The sequence below is a fragment of the Ovis aries genome, chromosome 14, assembly GCF_016772045.2.
Source record: "Ovis aries strain OAR_USU_Benz2616 breed Rambouillet chromosome 14, ARS-UI_Ramb_v3.0, whole genome shotgun sequence".
NCBI lineage: Eukaryota > Metazoa > Chordata > Mammalia > Artiodactyla > Bovidae > Ovis > Ovis aries.
In genome coordinates, this window is record NC_056067.1 from 38,942,895 (window position 1) to 38,960,567 (window position 17,673).

Here is a 17,673-nt window from a genome sequence, read left to right on the forward strand (position 1 = left end):
GTTTTTAGAAATGTACTTAAAATTCATTTTGAGTTTATTTAATCTCATGACAATAAGTTATGAAAAAATATGGCAACTAGAAAAAAAACTAATAAGAACATGTTTAGTTGCATCCCACATGAACTGAATATCCAAGACTAGTTGTAAAGTATAAGAAGAGATATAAAACTTTAGATTAAAATTATCAAAAGAACTTTATTTTTGAGATTCTATGTTAATGAACTGTTGTATTACAGAAACAATTCAGGATCATGAAGAATTTATAATTAACCTTTGAAAGCCTAATCTGTAGGGCACTGGAAGGGATGCAGAAATAAAGATGCCTCCAATATTCCTGTATATTCCAGGAAAATCATCTGCTTTATCTTTGCATTCAGCTGAATAACATGTTATAAGAAGTTTATGAGTTATTTCTCATTGTTTGGAGGCCTCATATTTCAGGAAATGATAAAATCTTCCAGGAAAGTAAATTCCAATCAAATAACTTTAGAAAGAAACTAACCTGCAAGGGTGGCAAAAACCATCTTCTCTGAGCCCTAGCACAGGAATCCTGAGGAGGACCATGCATGCTAAAAGCACTTGCCTTCAGGTATCAGGGATCCAGCCCCCCATCTCTAATAGAGGAAGGCTTCTTGGGGTCATGGCACACTATCTTATCTAGTGGGCAGGAGAGTTTTCTTCTAGGGAGAGAGAATGGAATTACTTGTTTGAAATCTAACCACACAAAGGCTTTAAAATCACTCCCCTGGGATCATATATAGGGGAAAATGGCATGTTTTTCTTAATGACTTTAGTTCAGACAGGCAAGATATTTCTACTGCCTGCTACTGCCTGATGTGTTATTTTCATCTTTCAGAATTCCTCTGGCTAATATTTAAGCTATTATTATTACCTTACCATTTGGCAAGAGAGCCAAACCATAAGCATATATGCAGACTTCCTAATGTTGCTCTTTGTAGTAAAGGTGGAGGTATTTTTTGCACACTCTCAGCAAATAAAGACACAGATAGAAAAATGGGATGATCATCTAGCTTTGTATTGGTTCCAGAGGGAGCATTTATGAAATCAAGTATGTGAAAACCAAAGTGCAATTTTAATGGACCCATCTTTTTGAGAGAAACAAGGTGGGTTGACTTTAGGTTCCAGTGGATCTCAGAGTACTCCAGACCACACGTATTCTGGTGCATCATTGTGATTTCTCTGCTGTTCCTGGCTGTCCTTGTACTGCTTCTGTTCTCGGTAGCTCCGCAGGGCCAGCACCACGCTGGCACCATACATCACCACCAGAAGACAAGCAAAGGTGGCAGCTGCTCCATCGGTGCCTGCCAGCTGGCAGTTCATCCAGGTGAGACCCTTGCGGGCATAGACCCTCTCTCTTGTTCTGCAAGTGTCTGTGGCATTGATCTGCAAGGCTGTGTGGAGGTAAATGCCGATGCCCACGCAGTAGCCCACTGCCGCCAGGAGGCTGAAGATGGCCTCCAGGAGGAGCCACTTCCCTGGCAGTTTATGTAGACTTTTGGCTCCTTGGAGTAAAACACCCAAGGTGAGGACACCGAGCCCCAGAGAAACAGCCACGCCGCCATATATCAGGGGTGCCCGGAGGATTGTGTACTGCTGGTCCAGCTGCCGAACCTGCTCCAGCTCGGTGCCCTCAAATGGTGAGTAATAGTTGTTCCCAAAGCCGCCGCCACTGGCAAAGCTGGCACTGAATCCGGCCAGGACAAAGTAGGAGGCCACGATACACATGAGAACCATCCCATTCAGTATCACCTCCACTATCTGTATCACACCTAGGAGGAGAAAGATGGGGGATTTAACACTGATCACTCACCCAGGAAAGCTCCCTAGGTCAGACAAGAGAAATAACATCGGTGAGCTGATTGTGAGGACACAGATTCAACATTAACATCCTTGGTTTTGGGTTTTTTTTTGGTTCATCTTGGGGGGCTTTCTTTTTGGCTACACCATGTGGCATGTGGAACTTTCCTAACTAGAGATCAAATCCATGCCTCCTACAATGGAAGCACAGAATCTTAACCACTGGACCTCCAGGGAAGTCCCTGTTTTTTATTTTGTTTTAGCACTAGTGTTTGAAAAATCAAAATGCCATTGTGGAAAAAGTTTTGGCAAACTACATACACTTAACCACGTGACTTTGCAACCTGTACCCCTGAGCATTCATCCTAAAGAAATGAAAACCTAGGTCTACAAAAAAACGTACATGGATGTCAGAGCAAACCCAAATGCCCTCCAATGGGTGAATGGTTACACAAGCTGGTACAGCCCTCCCAAGGGGAAACTCTACTCAGCGGTGAAAAGGAATGAGCAGTTGATACTTGGAACAGCTCGGATGGATCTCAAGGGATTCATAATGAGTGGAAAAAAGAAAAAGCCAGACTCCAAAGGTTACATACTGTATGATTCCATTTACATAACAGTCTCAAAATGAGAACAGATTGATGGTTGTCGGAGGATGGGGATGAGTGGCGGTGGGGAAGGGGAGGAGGGGTGGGACTGTGAGTGGGGGAGCCAGAGAGATGCCTGATGATGGGGTAGTTCTGCAACTGACTGTGGTGCTCACACGAATGTGCACGTGTGATGAAACCTCAGAGACCTACATTCACACAGATTTGAGTGCATATAAAACTGGTCAATCCCAAACAAACAAAAGCTCTGAAGATTGGCAGTGTCCTGGTTGTGATACTGTATTATAGTCACCACTGGGGTAAACTGAGTTCATGCCACGCAGTGCAGTACTGTGCTGTATTAGCGGTGTTCCATGAATGTATAATTATTTCAAATTGTAAGGTTTTAAAATAATAGAAGTTACATAAAAGATTGTAAACTGAAAAAAATTCACCCATGTCACTGTCCACCCTGTTCTCTACCAGCAACCACTTTCAGTGTTTTCTAATACAACTTTCCAGTGTTCCTTTATGCAAATAAAAATATTTGAGTCTGAATTTCACCCCTCCCTTCCCCTGCTAGTGTCATTGGGAGCACACCACACACACTGCTCTGCATCGTGCTTTTTTCATTGACTCATTCCTACAGATGTTTTCAGATCAGCCAAAAGGGTCCCCGTGTCCTGTGACGTGCCCTCCAACCCCACCTGTGGGTGGACCAGTCTACTCAACCAGGATCCTATTGCTGGATACCTAGCCTGTTCACCTGGGGGGTTCTTACAAGTTTAAGGAACCCACAAATGCCACGAGGCAGGAGACACCAGCAGGTGAATGGAGATAAACGTCATCTTGTCCAGAGTCACCCTTCACCCTTCATTTCTCCCTGAAGGGGACCTCAGCCTCTTGTGAGGCATATTCCTGGGAGAAGGTCTCCTGTGGTTCCCTCAGGTGTCAGGGATGAAAACAAAGAGGAAAGCATAAGAACTTAGAGTGGGAGTGCAGGCTCACTTCCCCGCTCTTTGCTGCCTTGTGACTGTGCCCAAGTCATTGGCTCTAAGCCTCAGATACTTCATCTGACAAATAAATGAAGGTAATGCCTTCTTTCGTTTGTCTTACCCACAGGGCTGGGGTGAAGCCCAGATGAAAGCAAGTATGTGAAAATATCTGGAAAATCATAAAATGTTATGCAAGTGGATGGTGATGCTACCTAGTAACATTTATAAAATGAAAGAGGATTAGTAAGAGATTTTAGGAAATGGGACAAGTTTATGAAAAGCATGAATTCCAGAAATCAGAAAAACCCTCTAATACACAAAGGGGTACCACAGTGTTTATAAACTGAGCAGCTAAAGACCAGTGTGTCTAAAGTATTTAGGCAACAGCTACTGGGCTTGCTGATTCCATCTCCTGCTGGGCCCACACAAATTCCAAGGAGGCCCACAGGACAGAAGTAGCAATAATTAAGGACTCTGAGAGTTGAGAAGCTACATTCCTCTAATTTAAATTTGAAAATAACATCAGACCAGAACTGCATACTCCTACCCCAGGCACCATAAACTACTGGCTACTCTCTCCCTACAGCGAATTGACCCAGAGATCATTCTAATTCATGGGGAGTAGCTATCTCCCCTAACCATACCTTTCTCTGCCTTGGTTTTCCTTCTGCATGCAATTAATCTCTCACCCTCTGAAGGGAAGCAGGAATTCTGTGCTAATACAAGACGTGCGCAGCCTGAACCTCTCCTTCTAGGACAGATTCTGCCAAAACAGCAGAGTCAAATACACAGAGCACATATCTGCCAGCCTGGCATGGAATATATCTAGATCTTGTCAGCCACTCCATTGACTACAACAAGCAAGAGGAATAGCGGTCTGTTGCCAGGTCCAATGATGAAGAAATATGGCCACTGGGTATTACTCAGAGCACTGGCCTACCTGGCTTTGCTGAAAACAATGAACAGGTTCAAGTATTTCCAAGCATGCAGTTAGTGCAGAAAGATTCACAGACATCAGGAGAAAAGAAAAGAGTGGCCTACTAGGAGCCTGGTGGGCTACAGTCCATGGAGTAGCCATGAATTGGACAGGATTTAGTAATTAAACCACAACCACCACTAGAGCTAGCAGTTAGGGATAAGCTGTAGAGGGAAATAAAAACTGAAACAAATAGATTTTTGTTGTAAAATAGCATCTTTTTTGGGTGAGGCTGCTTCTGTGGCTAATCGAATTAAAACTCTTCTCCAAAAGCAAATACTGTTAATACTTTCTTATATATTCTTCAAGAAGCTTTCTAATCATATACAAGCAAATTTACGTATTTCCTTTTGTAAACCCAAATGGAACTCACCTTTTATATGTGCCACGTAAGGAAATAATATTATAAATGTAAAGAGAACCATCACCTCCAAATCAAAATTTTTTCTTTGGATTTTTATTGGTGTCACATAAAGCAAAGAACATATTCACTTGTACCAAGAATATATTATAATGGGCCATAAGTCCTAATTTAACATGCAGTAAGAACTCATGAGGTTGTCTGGCCAAAAGTAGCATTCTTCTGCTGGGAAAGATTTTACATTCTTTGATTCTGGATGGATCCTGAATTCTGGTTGTCAAGTTGAATCTGTTGTACAATGGTACATTTACAAGAGGTACAAAAAACGTATTGAGCTTTCAAGGCCATTGTAAGAGGGTTTGTTAGAAAACCTCTTTTGCAACCCTGTGAAATAATCTGATTCCTCTTTCCGTAGCCCACGTCTCCTCCAACTTAAATCTCACAGAAGTGGTCTCCCCAGCATCCCCACTCGCCCTCACCCAGAGCATTAAGGAAGTGAAGAACCTAGAATTCAGTAAGGAAAAAATTTGAGGCTAATCTGCTTGAGACAGCTGTGTTTAGATGACTTAAGGCTGAAATGTTTTTTCATGTTTATGTGGCTTTTCATGCTCACTGAGGATAAGGTTCTTCAAGTACCCTTGGTTATCTCCCTTTATTCAATCAAGAGTGCATTTTGCCACAGTACATGCCTTTTCCTTGTGGCTCCTGGGCTCTGGTTTTGGTGTGTTTTTATTGTTTTATTTTCATCTTTGTTTTTAAAAGTCATTTTGGTCAGTCCCTCACCAAAAGAGAGCTCCAGAACCAGGGTTTATTACATCAGGCGGTGCTGTTCCAAGTACCCTGGAATTTGGCCCAGCAAACCAAAGCTGGACTGTTTACCTCCTGAGGGCTGGCAAGTTCTACAACAAAGCATTCCATGAAAGATGGTAGTTCAGAGTAACTTCCATCACTCAAGTCTGACGGAATGTTTTAAAAAGCCTAAAACTCCAACATTTCTGCAGGCTTCTCCTTCAGCTTCCTGACCTTTTGGTAACCCCTGATGGCCAGCACGGCTCCCACTGCAAAGACCCCAATGCCCAGGGCAGCAAAGATTCCAGCACCAATGTCTCCCCCATGGAAACTGCAGCTGAAGCCACTGTATCCTTTGCTCTGGTACAGTGCCTCCCTCTCTTTGCACAAGGGAGAGGCGTAGGCAGCCGAGAGGTTGTGGAAATAGAAGTACAAGGCCGGGATGTATGCCCCGGCAATAAGCATGTGCAGCACACCTTCAATCACCAGCAACGGGGGGCAGTGCCACGGCACCCGCAGAACGCCCAGGGTGAGGAGGAGGCAGCAGAAGGCCATGAAGGCTCCGCTGCAGGCCATCGCCACAGTGACCGTGGGCAGCTTTAGCTGGTAGAACTGAATGTCCAACTGCTGTGCTTTCTCCCCATCAGCACCACTGAAACCACTGTAAGCCCCTCCATACTGGTAGTAGTAAACTCCCCCCAGGCTGGTGATGCCTGTGTAGCCCCCCGTGGAATTGTAAGACACAGAGCTGCAGGCCAGGATCAGCAAGTTCAGGAGAACTTCCAGCATTTGGCAGCAGGCTGCAAAAGAAGGGCGTGTTACCATTTTGAGAGATGCTGTTTTACACTTGAAGACTTCCACCTCAAGGCTTATCTTCCCAGTGACAGCTCATGCCACAGCCAGCTCTTCTGCCCCTTGGAAAGCCTGGGCAGCCAAAGCTGCAGGATTAGCACTAGATGGTAGCAGGGAACCGTGGAATCCAGAAATTATGTCAGAGATACTTAGGACTGAAAAGGGTAACTCTAAAAACAGCAAAGCAGCTGGTCCAGGTGGCTGCAGGACAATGAGGGGAGAAGTCAGGCCAGGGAGCAGGAAGAAAGGTGTTGTTTATGGAAGGCAAGAAGATTCTCTGCCATAGCCCTGCCCTGCAACAAAGGCTGAAAAAATAGTTACGTCCTCTTTAGATGTTTTGTGGCCATCTTCAATTTGCTTCCCTTGTGGCTCAGCTGGTGAAGAATCCACCTGCAATGCAGGAGACCCCAGTTTGATTCCTGGGTCAGGAAGATCTGCTGGAGAAGGGATAGGCTACCCATTCCAGTATTCTTGGGCTTCCCTTATGGCTCAGCTCGTAAAGAATCCACCTGCAATGCAGGAGACCTGGGTTTGATCCCTAGGTTGGGAAGATCCCCTGAAGAAGGCAAAGGCTACCCACTCCAGGATTCTGGCCTGGAGAATTCCATGGACTGTATAGTCCATGCGGTTGCAAAGAGTCAGACACAACTGAGCGACTTTCTTTCAGTTTGGAAGAGGAAACTTCTCCAAGTTTGAAAAAGATTATAACATAGTGCTTAAAAATTACAATAAAGTCAGAAAAAAGCATGGAGGTTATCCATCAAAATATTAATCGTGGTTCACAAGTACCAGAGATAGGAAAGATTGTTAATTACTGAATTAAATATAATTAAACAGTAAAACATAACTTACTGTTCTTAGACTTTAACTCAAGAAGTAGTGGCTCAGATGGTAAAGAATCTGCCTGCAATTCAGGAGACCTGGGTTTGATCCCTGAGTTGGGAAGATCTCCTGGAAGAGGGCATGGCAACCCACTCCAGTATTCTTGCCTGGAGAATCCCATGGACAGAGGAGCCTGGCAGACTACAGTCCATGGCATTGCAAAGAGTCGGGCATGACTGAGCCACTAGCACTTTCACTTTCAAGAGCAAATCTGTGATACTTTCCCAGAGCTGGATTTTTTCAGGATCCTTGGCTGGACAATCAAAGAGCTCCAGCTTTTCTACCAAAGCTGAGTGCTTTCCTTAAAGTCAGTTTATTGTGATATACCTTATACACAACAAAATGACCCGCATTAAGCACACAGCTTGATAGAGTCTCACAAATGTGTATGCCATGTAATCATGATCAAGATATAGACTGTTTTCATCCTCCCAGAAAGTTCCCTAAAACCCTTTGGGGTCAACCCCTCGCCCTCCTCCTCAGGCCACCACTGATCTGCTCTCTGCTATTCGAAACTAGGTTTGTCTTTCTCGAATTTCATGCAAATAGAATCATACAGTTATGTGCTCTTTTGTGTATGGCTTCTTTTTCTCTTCATAATACAAAGCTGGGAATTGTATGTGCTGGCATGGTTCTATGGGTCAGTTGACAGAAGGATCAGGCTGTTGCATCTCCCTGGCTTTTACAGAACCAGATTTTGGGCCTGGGTCCAGTTGGTCTAGGGTTCCCCTGGTGGCTCAGTGGTAAAGAATCTGCCTGCCAATGCAGGAGACATGAGTTCAATCCCTGGAAGTTGGGAAGATCTCCTGGAGAAGGATGTGGCAACGCACTCCAATATTCTTGCCTGGAAAATCCCATGGACAGAGGAGCCTGCTGGTCTATAGTCCATGGGGTCCCTAAGAGTCAGCTAAACAGCAAACACCAGGTAGTCTAAGCATGAAGGTGTGTTACATTTGCACATTTGCTAATTGAAACCAAGCACTCTCAAGTATTATGTTTACACTCTGCTACCCCCTTCCAAAATGCAAACAGCATTACTGTTTTAATTATAAAAGTAACACACAAGGATGGTAAAAAAAAAAAAGAAAGAAGAATATCTAGATGAAACGAACATATAAAAATGATCTAAAGTCCAATCAATAAAACTGGAGAAGCCACTGTTACCATTTTTTTTTCTTTTGGACTTTTCTGCCACATGTGCATAATTTTTGCTGTTTATTTGTTTTTAAGTAAGAATAGGGTTCTCTTCTCTCTACTATTATATAACCCATTTTTTCACTTAATATAGTATGAACAGTTTTTTTGCCATAGCAAATATAAATATACTTATATCATTAAAGGATTATAGGATGCCACGATGAATTTAAATAATTTCAATGAAAAGGATATTTAGGCTTTTCGCAGTGTTTTGCTATATGGAGCAGATATATGCTATGTATTTCCTAATAGAGTTTGGAGAGGACAGAGCCTCCACAAACTCTTTATTCCTGTTGTAGTTTTAAATAGAACCAGAAAACAATCACCAGGGATGGGGGAGATGTCTGGTAATACGCTTTTAAAAATAAAAGCCCAGAGCCTCTCTAGGCCTTACTTGCCCCTTAAAGGATCTAGCTCACTGAGTCAGCACTTCTCTCTTAAGAAGCAGTTATGCATTCAGGTCATTCATTCCTCTGATTCTGGCTGAATATTTCAGATCTGTTAATGAGTTAACACTCTTAGAGTCAGCCCTGGTTTGAAATATTGACATAGGCTCAGTCCCATAAGCACTGGGTAAGGATTTTGAGAATGTAAGGGTACTGGGGTACTGAGAATGCAAGTTGAGGAGCAAAATCTCCACAATTGTCCCCCTGAACCTTTTCAGCATGGTCACAAGTCAATTCCATGGGCAGTAAGAAGCCATCTCAGAACTAAACCTCTAGGCTCTGAATGACAGACACCACCACTGACTATAGAGATTATAACATTTGGAGACAGAAATTAAATTTTAAAGGATGGTTTGCAAGTAAGGCTGCAAGCTGAATGCAAACATTACCTTTTAAAAAAACCACACACACTTTCCTTGTTATACTGGCCTAATTTTCCTCTTACGATATTTTCCATTATGATTTGAGCAACAGAGGTCTAAAGGAAGAGGAAAAGGACAAAAAGGGAAAGGAGAAGCTGCCCCAAATGCAAATTGGAGGGAGCCAGGAGGAGAGCAGGCAATGTATCTCCTTCCCAGGGAACCTGTAACTCCTCACCATCCCTCCAAATAATAAACCTATACACACACAGGATCCTAGTGATCTGATATGCACATGTAATATTTGTACTTGCTTATTATCTGATCTTTATCCTCAGCCTTTAAAGATTTTGGTAGCTGAGGAGTCTTGCCCCAAACCGTGAATTCAGGGCTTATCTATTTTTGTCAGTGTTCCACTGAACTTCCTAAGAGTGACTCAACCCAAACTGCAGGGTCTCCCTAAGAAGTCAGAGCCACAGCTGCCTCCCCTCTTTGCCCGTTTGCTGGAGGAGGATGTGATTTCACCGATAAGGAAAAGAAGTCACAGAAGATCTAAGACAAGGCTGAAATTCTTCAGGTGACCTTTATCCAGGTGTGCCTTTCCTGCTGAGACAAGTTCCTGGTGTTCAATGACTGCTGCTCTCAAAACAATACAACGTTGTGTATACATACGGGTCTCTGTGTGTCCAGAGATCTTTATAAGCTTTCATTTGTTAGCTTCTGACTGCTGAGCCATCCTTTCACTATCTTGACTCAGAAACCCAACCTCTAGGCCCAAAGCCAAATAACCAGAAGCAATCAAAGTTAAATCAGGGTCCTCAAGCTCGGCCCTCTCCTCTCTCTTGGTAAATCAATCACCAAAGAAGAATACCTCTAGAGAGAAACCTGTTAAACAGCCTCTGGCTTGTTCCTACTATTTATATCATCATGAAAAGAAGGTCAATCACATAAACCATATCAGGCCTTAACGTTAGGCTCTAAGTTTCAATTCCAGCTCTTCCACTTCACAGCTGTGTGACTTTGTATAACTTACTGTACTTCTCTGAGCCTCAGGAGTTGTTGAGAGAATTAAAAGCAATGGGGTGTGCCAACATATGTCAACTAGAATGAGGATTCTTGTACCTGGATTACCCAGAACTCTTCAATAAGAGTTCTACATAATCCTATAACAACGTATCTCACTGTAATCATTCTAAGGGTCACTTTCAGGTGTAAGTTTCATGATTTCTCCCCCTTAGGCTGAGAAGTTTTCCCCTCTTAGTCATAGGCAGCTGAGGTAAATTTCTCACCAAATCATGTGAGCCATAAGGACTCACCCTGACAAACCTGATTTTCTTCATTGTTGGCAAGGCCAAGCCTGGTGCTATGATGGGAACTCTGGAAAACTACATTTGGAGCTGACACATGATATTATTTAAAATCATAGTTCTTCAAACTGTGGATTCTAAGAAGTTTTTTTTTTTAATATTTAATTTTATTTTACCTTTATTTATTTGGCTGTGTCGGGTCTTAGTTGAGGCACGCAGGATCTTCACTCTTTGTTGCAGCATGCAAACCCTTAGTTGCAGCATATGAGATCTAGTTCCCTGACCAGGGTTCAAACCCAGGTCCCTTGTACTGGGAGTGGAAGTCTTAGCCAGTGGACCACCAGGGAAGTCCCTTAAGTGTGGTTTTTTGTTTATTAATAACACAAAACAGGATAGAAGTTGGTTCATGATGTGTGTATTTCTTACTGTGGGTTTCAGTCAACAACATTTAAAAGCCATGATGGCATGTTTGGACATCAGATCTCCTGTCCTGTGGCATGAGCTCAACCTGTCTGCCATCTCCAGGTCATCTTCCCTCTCTAGTTCTGACCACCTTGCCTGATGAGCCCCACTCTGACAGTTGGCAGCTCAGAGCTGGCTCTGCCTGGAGGTCCATCTGCAGCGTGAACATTGCAGGCATGACTGTCTCATCACCCCTAGGCATGTCCGAGAAGAAACATGGGAAACCCGGTCACCTGTTTTTTGTTTTTTTTAGAAAATGTGATCCTCATGCGGGTATGAAAACAAAAATGCTAGGAAACCAAAAGGGAGGTCTGCTTGAAATTTTGCCCCACCACCTTGGACCACCACCAAAGGTAAGTAAATGGTCTGCCTTCAAAATGGCTCACCTCTCCCGGTGCACAGGTATCTGCACTTGTGGCATTCCAGGAGCCCTTCAGCCTCTGACTGGTAATATACCACTTCCTGTAGTCCAGGCTGGGGGTTCGAGAGTGGGTATCTCCCTGAAGTGGGTTCACTATAACCAAACACATACATGGCCATTAGCAGGCTTCAAATTCAATAGCTGTTCAGTATTAGAACTCTGGACACCTCATGCTGGGCCCAGAGGTTAAAGAATGCACAGCACAGAAAATCTGCCACAGTTTTCATACTCCAGAGAATTTTCTGGCTTAGTGGCTCCAAAGGGTGTTCAAACACTTGGCCCAATTCTGCTAAGTACATCACTTATCCCAGTAATTCTGAGCCCTACCTCTCATGCTGGCTTGTTGGCCTGCTGGGGAAGCGGGGAGGGTGGCTATTGAACAGGTAGCTGGGAACCACTTGGGGGAGCTTTTCAGTTCATTGAGGACGGGCTCTCTTCAAAACTAGTTTGCATTCACAAGACTGATGTCCAGGCTGGCATTCTCTTCCTTCCCTTGTTACTTTGGAAAGAGGTGAATCAGCAATAATTCTCTAGGCTCTGGTGGTACAGAAAACTTTGGACATCATAGCTCTCCCTCTTCTTCTGACAGCCCTGGCATATTCTATTCTGCTCCTTCTCCTCATCCCCTACTCCCAACCTTCCCCATCACTTTATCCAGCACATCCTGGGCTTTTGTCCAAGATTCTGTGGTGAATGGTAGGGGCTGCATTCTACTACCTGGGCTCCAGGGATTCTTACAGAACACAGATCTCATCATGTAACTTTTGGGTTCGAAATCCATAAAGTCCAAACTTTAAGCACAGTGCAGGAGGGCCCTTGTTCATCACTCTCCACTCACAATCTCACTTTTACAGACCCAGCCATAGTGAACTGCCCCTCTCCCTGCCCCAAAAGATGATCTGCATTCCCATGCTTTTAGGTCATCATGTCACCGTGAGAAACAGCCTGGAGCTCCTTCTCCAGAACTCAGCTTTGAGTCTGTCTCCTCCGGCAAACATTCCAGAGCCCAGTCAGGGCCCCAGCTCAGTTCTCTCTGAATCGGTTTCCCCTGGAGCAGCAAATTGGCCTGTTTACTTGTCAGTGTCCTGTGGACATCCTGAATGGACCTCTGTAGTCCCTGGCCCTGCCTCCCATCCATTAAATACATGCTTGTTATGTGGAGGAGAGTCATATAAATGGCTTTTGATTTTAAACCACCAACTAACTGTGAACAAAAGAAACTAAAGTATTCCCTTCACTAGCTTTGAGGCTAGCAGGGGTAGTGGTGATTGTGGTGGTCAGGGAGCCCAGGACACCATTTTAAAAGGAAATTTAAAAAAGAAGTTGTGGCTTCTCCTAGGTCTGCTGCTGCTAAGTCACTTCAGTCGTGTCCGATTCTGTGCGACCCCATAGACGGCAGCCCACCAGGCTCCCCTGTCCCTGGGATTCTTCAGGCAAGAACACTGGAGTGGGTTGCCATTTCCTTCTCCAATGCATGAAAGTGAAAAATGAAAGTGAAGTCGCTCAGTCATGTCTGACTCTTCGTGACCCCATGGACTGCAGCCCACCAGGCTCCTCTGTCCATGGGATTTTCCAGGCAAGAGTACTGGAGTGGGCTGCCATTGCCTTCTCCGTCTCCTAGGTCAGGTAGTTGCAGCGCAGTTTGGCTTTAGGTAGGGAAACAATGACCAGTGCCTGTGACTGTAACTGGGCACATCCTTTGTTACACCCTGGCTAGTTAGTTCTAGATAATTTAACATAAACTCAGGATAGTAGCTTTCCCGCTTTGTGGACACAACTGGGAGAGAGACTGGGTAAAGCCTCCAAGTCCCAGAGCAGACAGGAGCCTGGAGTCCTTGTAGGGATGACGGCAAAAACCAGCAGGTCATCATCACTCTAGTACCTGCCTGTCTCCTGGCATCTAATCTGGGCATTCAGTAATATTTGTGGAGCTAGACAGAACGTCCAATGGGAAAAGGACCACTTCCCTAGAGAAAGAGTGGGGCCTGGGAATACTGCCTCTCCTTCCTTCCTTCCATCCTAACCCTCTCTCCCAGCTCACCAAGTCGTCTAAAACATCATGATGCTGTCACTCCACAGGCCTTTTGGGAACTCTGTTCTAAAGATAGGGATGGCAAAATTTGTTCATTCAGGGGGGTGAGGTCTGAGACAATCATGGGATTTGAATGAAGCTGCCCAGAAGGACCTCATTGACAAAGATGGGGGAGATCTCTGCCCTTTCATGCAGTTTTAGGTTCATACAGTTCTTTGGCTAAAAGTCTAGCTTCTCCCAGCTGTCTGGTTTTGAAATGCATATAGCCCTGGAAAGGGTTACACATTAAGGTATTAACTTTTCACTGGGCTGACTTTATTAGGCCTGGACCTCCAGGGAACGGGGAGGGCTGGTTTTGGAAAACAGGACAAGGGTCTGAAGCCTCAAGGGGGCAGTCCTGTGACCACATAGGTGTGTCTGGTGGGGGATGGGGTGGTGTCAGGGAGGAGCCTGACACAATCTCCTTCCTACTCCTTACCCTTCCGGTCCTGCAGTCCTTTCTTGAACCCCGGCCCTTCCACTTTCCACGGGGAGTGGGGCGGGGGGAGTGGAGAGGGGTAGTGGGTCTCTGTTGTTAACCGGGTTCGGGTCAAGCAGTGTGTGCGGGGGAGGGGAGAGGGTGTGGTGGTGGGCCTCGTCTTCCTTCCCTCCTTAGGTCACCTCTAAAAGCTCAAAAGGGAAGAATGGCACTTTCTCTAAACCCGCTTCCTAGGACAAGTAGTTGGGACGGCAGGCGGGCCTCAGACCCAGGCTTCCTCAGGGCAGAGATCCAGGGCCCCGCCGCCCCACCTCACCTTTCTGGTCCTCGGCGTCCGAGGCCCTCCTTCCGCAGGGGCGGCGGCTCCGGGGTTTCCCACGTCGCGGGCCAGGGGGGCGGGGCCGCGTCCCAGGTCGGCCGCCGGGGTCCGTCCCGCGTCCGACTCTGGCGGGAGTTTTCCCAAACTCTTTGTTCGCCGCCGCGATGGTCCCCGGCCCTGGGCCTGTCCTGGCGAGGTTCCCGGTTCCTCTCCCTGTCCCGGTCCCCGTCCCTCCGCCCGCCTCCGTTTCTTTCCCTGTGCCGGTCCCCGGCTCTGTCCCGCTGTCTCTCGGGGTGGCGGTCTCGTTCCGGGCGGGGATGCCGGTCTGGGTCCCGCTCTCTCGGCCGGGCCCGGGACTCGCGAGTCCCCGACGTCTGTTCCATGGCCCGGTTGCGCGTCCCCGCCCCGGAGCGACCCGAGGGCCACAATCCACAAGTTTCGACGGCAGGTGGCCAAGCTTGGGGGCGGGACGCTCACCTGCGCGCACGCGCACTAATCCCCCGGGAGAGCATTCACCTGAGGACCCGCGCCGGCAGGGGGAGCAGGTGAGCGCGGCCAGGGCTCTGGGCGCTTGAGCCCGGATTGGGTGCGAGCCTAGAGCGTCGTGCAGCTTCACACACTGAGGACGCGACTACTCCCTGCCCGCCGTGCCTCGTCAGCCCTGAGGTATCTGGACCGTGACCCCTCAAGATGGCGGCCGGGGGACTGTGCCCTCAACTTAGCACCTTGGGTTTGCTTTTCCAGAGTGTTCCCATCTGCTTTCTCCCTCAGCCACTCAGCCAGCCAGCAAGCGGTTGTTCTCTTCCTCCCTCTCCTGCTGTCCTTACAACTGTATTTTAGGGGACTTGAGGCCAATTCATGCATTTATAAGAGTCTAGTACTCTTGCCTGGAAAATCCCATGGACAGAGGAGCCTGGTAGGCTGCAGTCCATGGGGTCACGAAGAGTCGGACACTGCTGAGCGACTTCACTTTCACTTTTCACTTTCACGCATTGGAGAAGGAAATGGCAACCCACTTCAATATTCTTGCCTGGAGAATCCCAGGGACGGCGGAGCCTGGTGGGCTGCTGTCTACGGGGTCGCAGAGTCTGCCACGACTGAAATGACTTAGCAGCAGCAGCAGCAGAACTTACAAAGCTTTTTTTTTTTTTTTTTTAAATGATGACCCACACAGAATGACAGCTTTTTTTGTCAAATCAGGATACTTTGAAACATAAATTGCTGTCTGTTAATGAATTATTTCAACAAACATGTGTGAGCATCTAGCTTAGTGGGCTTGAGAGATCCAGCGGTGATCTATCCTCCTACCGCACTTCCACTCTACTGTGTAAGGAGGAGAACAGGCAATCAAAAGACAAGACAAACTTTGACGGAGCAGGTTTGTTTATATAGATCTGGGAAGGGGACACTTGAGTTCTGGAAGAGAAGGAGGCAGCCTTGGGAACAGCTGAGAGAATGTTCCAGAAAGAGAAAGAGCCTGCGTTATGCAGAGGGCTGGAAAAGAAGGTCACTGTGAGCCTAGTGAGGTGGGGATGAGATGAGGCTGAGAAATGGAGCAGGAGCTGGTATAGGACTTCACGAAGAGTCATTTTCAAAGAGCAGCCAGGAAACTTTGACATGTTTTGAGCCGGGAGAGTGACTTCTGATTTGCTCTGACTTACCTGTTCTCTGGTGGCTCAGAGGATAAAGCGTCTGCCTGCAATGTAGGAGAGCTGGGTTCAATCCCTGGGTTAGGAAGATCCCCTGGAGAAGGAAATGGCAACCCACTCCAGGATTCTTGCCTGGAGAATCCCATGGACAGAGGAGCCTAGCGGGCTACAGTCCACGGGGTTGCAAAGAGTCGGACATGACTGAGCGACTTCACTTTCACTTCACCTGTTTAAAAAAAAAAAATAGATCGCTTGGGCTTCTGTGAGGAAGATGGACTCCGTGGGCCCAAGAACAGTGTCAAGAGATAAGTTAGGAAGCTACGGAAGCATTCCAGGTAAGGAGTAATGGTGGCTGAGTTGGTGGTGACAAGTAGACAGATGTAGGTTGCAGTTTGGAGGAAGAAATTAAAAAGATGAGTGGATGGAGGAATCATTTACTGAGATGGGAAGACTGGAGAGAAACAGGTTTGAAGAAAATTGGAGGGTTCTATTTTAGACATGTTGAAACCACAGGACTCCACTCAGGACTTAATGAAGCTCAGATTCTTTATGTCTCAAGTCAGAGGGAATTCAGCGAGCGAGAGGCAAAGTGATAGGTAAGAAGTAGATTTATTAATATAGAATGCTTATGAAGGATACAGGTGAGCAGGCAAGAGGGTGCTGCTTCAGGAAATAAGTGGGCTACATTTTTATAATCAAAGGAAAAGTAGGGAAGAAGAGAAGACTACCTTCTTCCTCTTCCTTTGTAAAGATGTTGCAGGAAAATACGACACCAGAGAAGACTCTACACATGGACATCACCAGATGGTCAACACCAAAATCAGATTGATTATATTCTTTGCAGCCAAAGATGGAGAAGCTCTATACAGTCAATAAAAACAAGACCAGGAGCTGACTGTGGCTCAGATCATGAACTCCTTATTGCCAAATTCAGACTTAAATTGAAGAAAGTAGGGAAAACCACTAGACTATTCAGGTATGACCTAAATCAAATCCCTTATGATTATACAGTGGAAGTGAGAAATAGATTTAAGGGCCTACATCTGATAGAAAGAGTGCCCGATGAACTATGGAATGAGGTTCGTGACATTGTACAGGAGACAGGGATCAAGACCATCCCCATGGAAAAGAAATGCAAAAAAGCAAAATGGCTGTCTGGGGAGACCTTACAAATAGCTGTGAAAAGAAGAGAGGCAAAAAGCAAAGGAGAAAAGGAAAGATATAAGCATCTGAATGCAGAGTTCCAAAGAATAGCAAGAAGAGATAAGAAAGCCTTCTTCAGCGATCAATAAAGGAAAAGAACAGAATGGGAAAGACTAGAGATCTCTTCAAGAAAATTAGAGATACCAAGGGAACATTTCATGCAAAGATGGGCTTGATAAAGGACAGAAATGGTCTGGACCTAACAGAAGCAGAAGATATTAAGAAGAGGTGGCAAGAATACACAGAAGAACTGTACAAAAAAGATCTTCACGACCCAGATAATCATGATGATGTGATCACTCATCTAGAGCCAGACATCTTGGAATGTGAAGTCAAGTGGGCCTTAGAAAGCATCACTACGAACAAAGCTAGTGGAGGTTATGGAATTCCAGTTGAGCTGTTTCAAATCCTGAAAGATGATGCTGTGAAAGTGCTGCACTCAGTATGCCAGCAAGTTTGGAAAACTCAGCAGTGGCTACAGGACTGGAAAAGGTCAGTTTTCACTCCAATTCCAAAGACAGGCAATGCCAAAGAATGCTC

At 45.8% G+C, this 17,673-nt stretch overlaps 1 protein-coding gene across 2 annotated transcripts; it reads right to left on the reverse strand.

Annotated features, from left to right (window-relative positions):
* Nucleotides 1–175: 175 nt before the first annotated feature.
* Nucleotides 176–14,741, reverse strand: MARVELD3 (MARVEL domain containing 3). Of its 2 annotated transcripts, none has more exons than XM_027978157.2 (3): nucleotides 14,279–14,741; nucleotides 11,418–11,545; nucleotides 176–1,790 (listed from the first exon to the last, which is right to left on the reverse strand). In XM_027978157.2, the coding sequence occupies exons 1-3, from the start codon at nucleotides 14,662–14,664 to the stop codon at nucleotides 1,153–1,155; spliced, it is 1,152 nt and encodes a 383-aa protein (XP_027833958.1). In that variant the 5' UTR covers nucleotides 14,665–14,741; the 3' UTR covers nucleotides 176–1,152. The 2 variants fall into 2 exon arrangements, with proteins under 2 accessions (XP_027833958.1, XP_027833959.1); XM_027978158.3 differs by lacking the exon at nucleotides 176–1,790 and adding an exon at nucleotides 4,814–6,326.
* Between the last annotated feature and the right edge of the window lie 2,932 nt (nucleotides 14,742–17,673).

Excerpts from the sequence above, each read along its gene's own strand:
- MARVELD3 (XM_027978157.2), bottom strand. The coding sequence starts at position 14,664 with ATGGAACAGACGTCGGGGACTCGCGAGTCCCGGGCCCGGCCGAGAGAG. Across the intron at positions 11,546-14,278 it reads GGACGCCGAGGACCAGAAAG|TGAACCCACTTCAGGGAGAT; the intron begins GTGAGGTGGGGC and ends GTTTGGTTATAG. Across the intron at positions 1,791-11,417 it reads ATACCTGTGCACCGGGAGAG|GTGTGATACAGATAGTGGAG; the intron begins GTGAGCCATTTT and ends TTCTCCTCCTAG.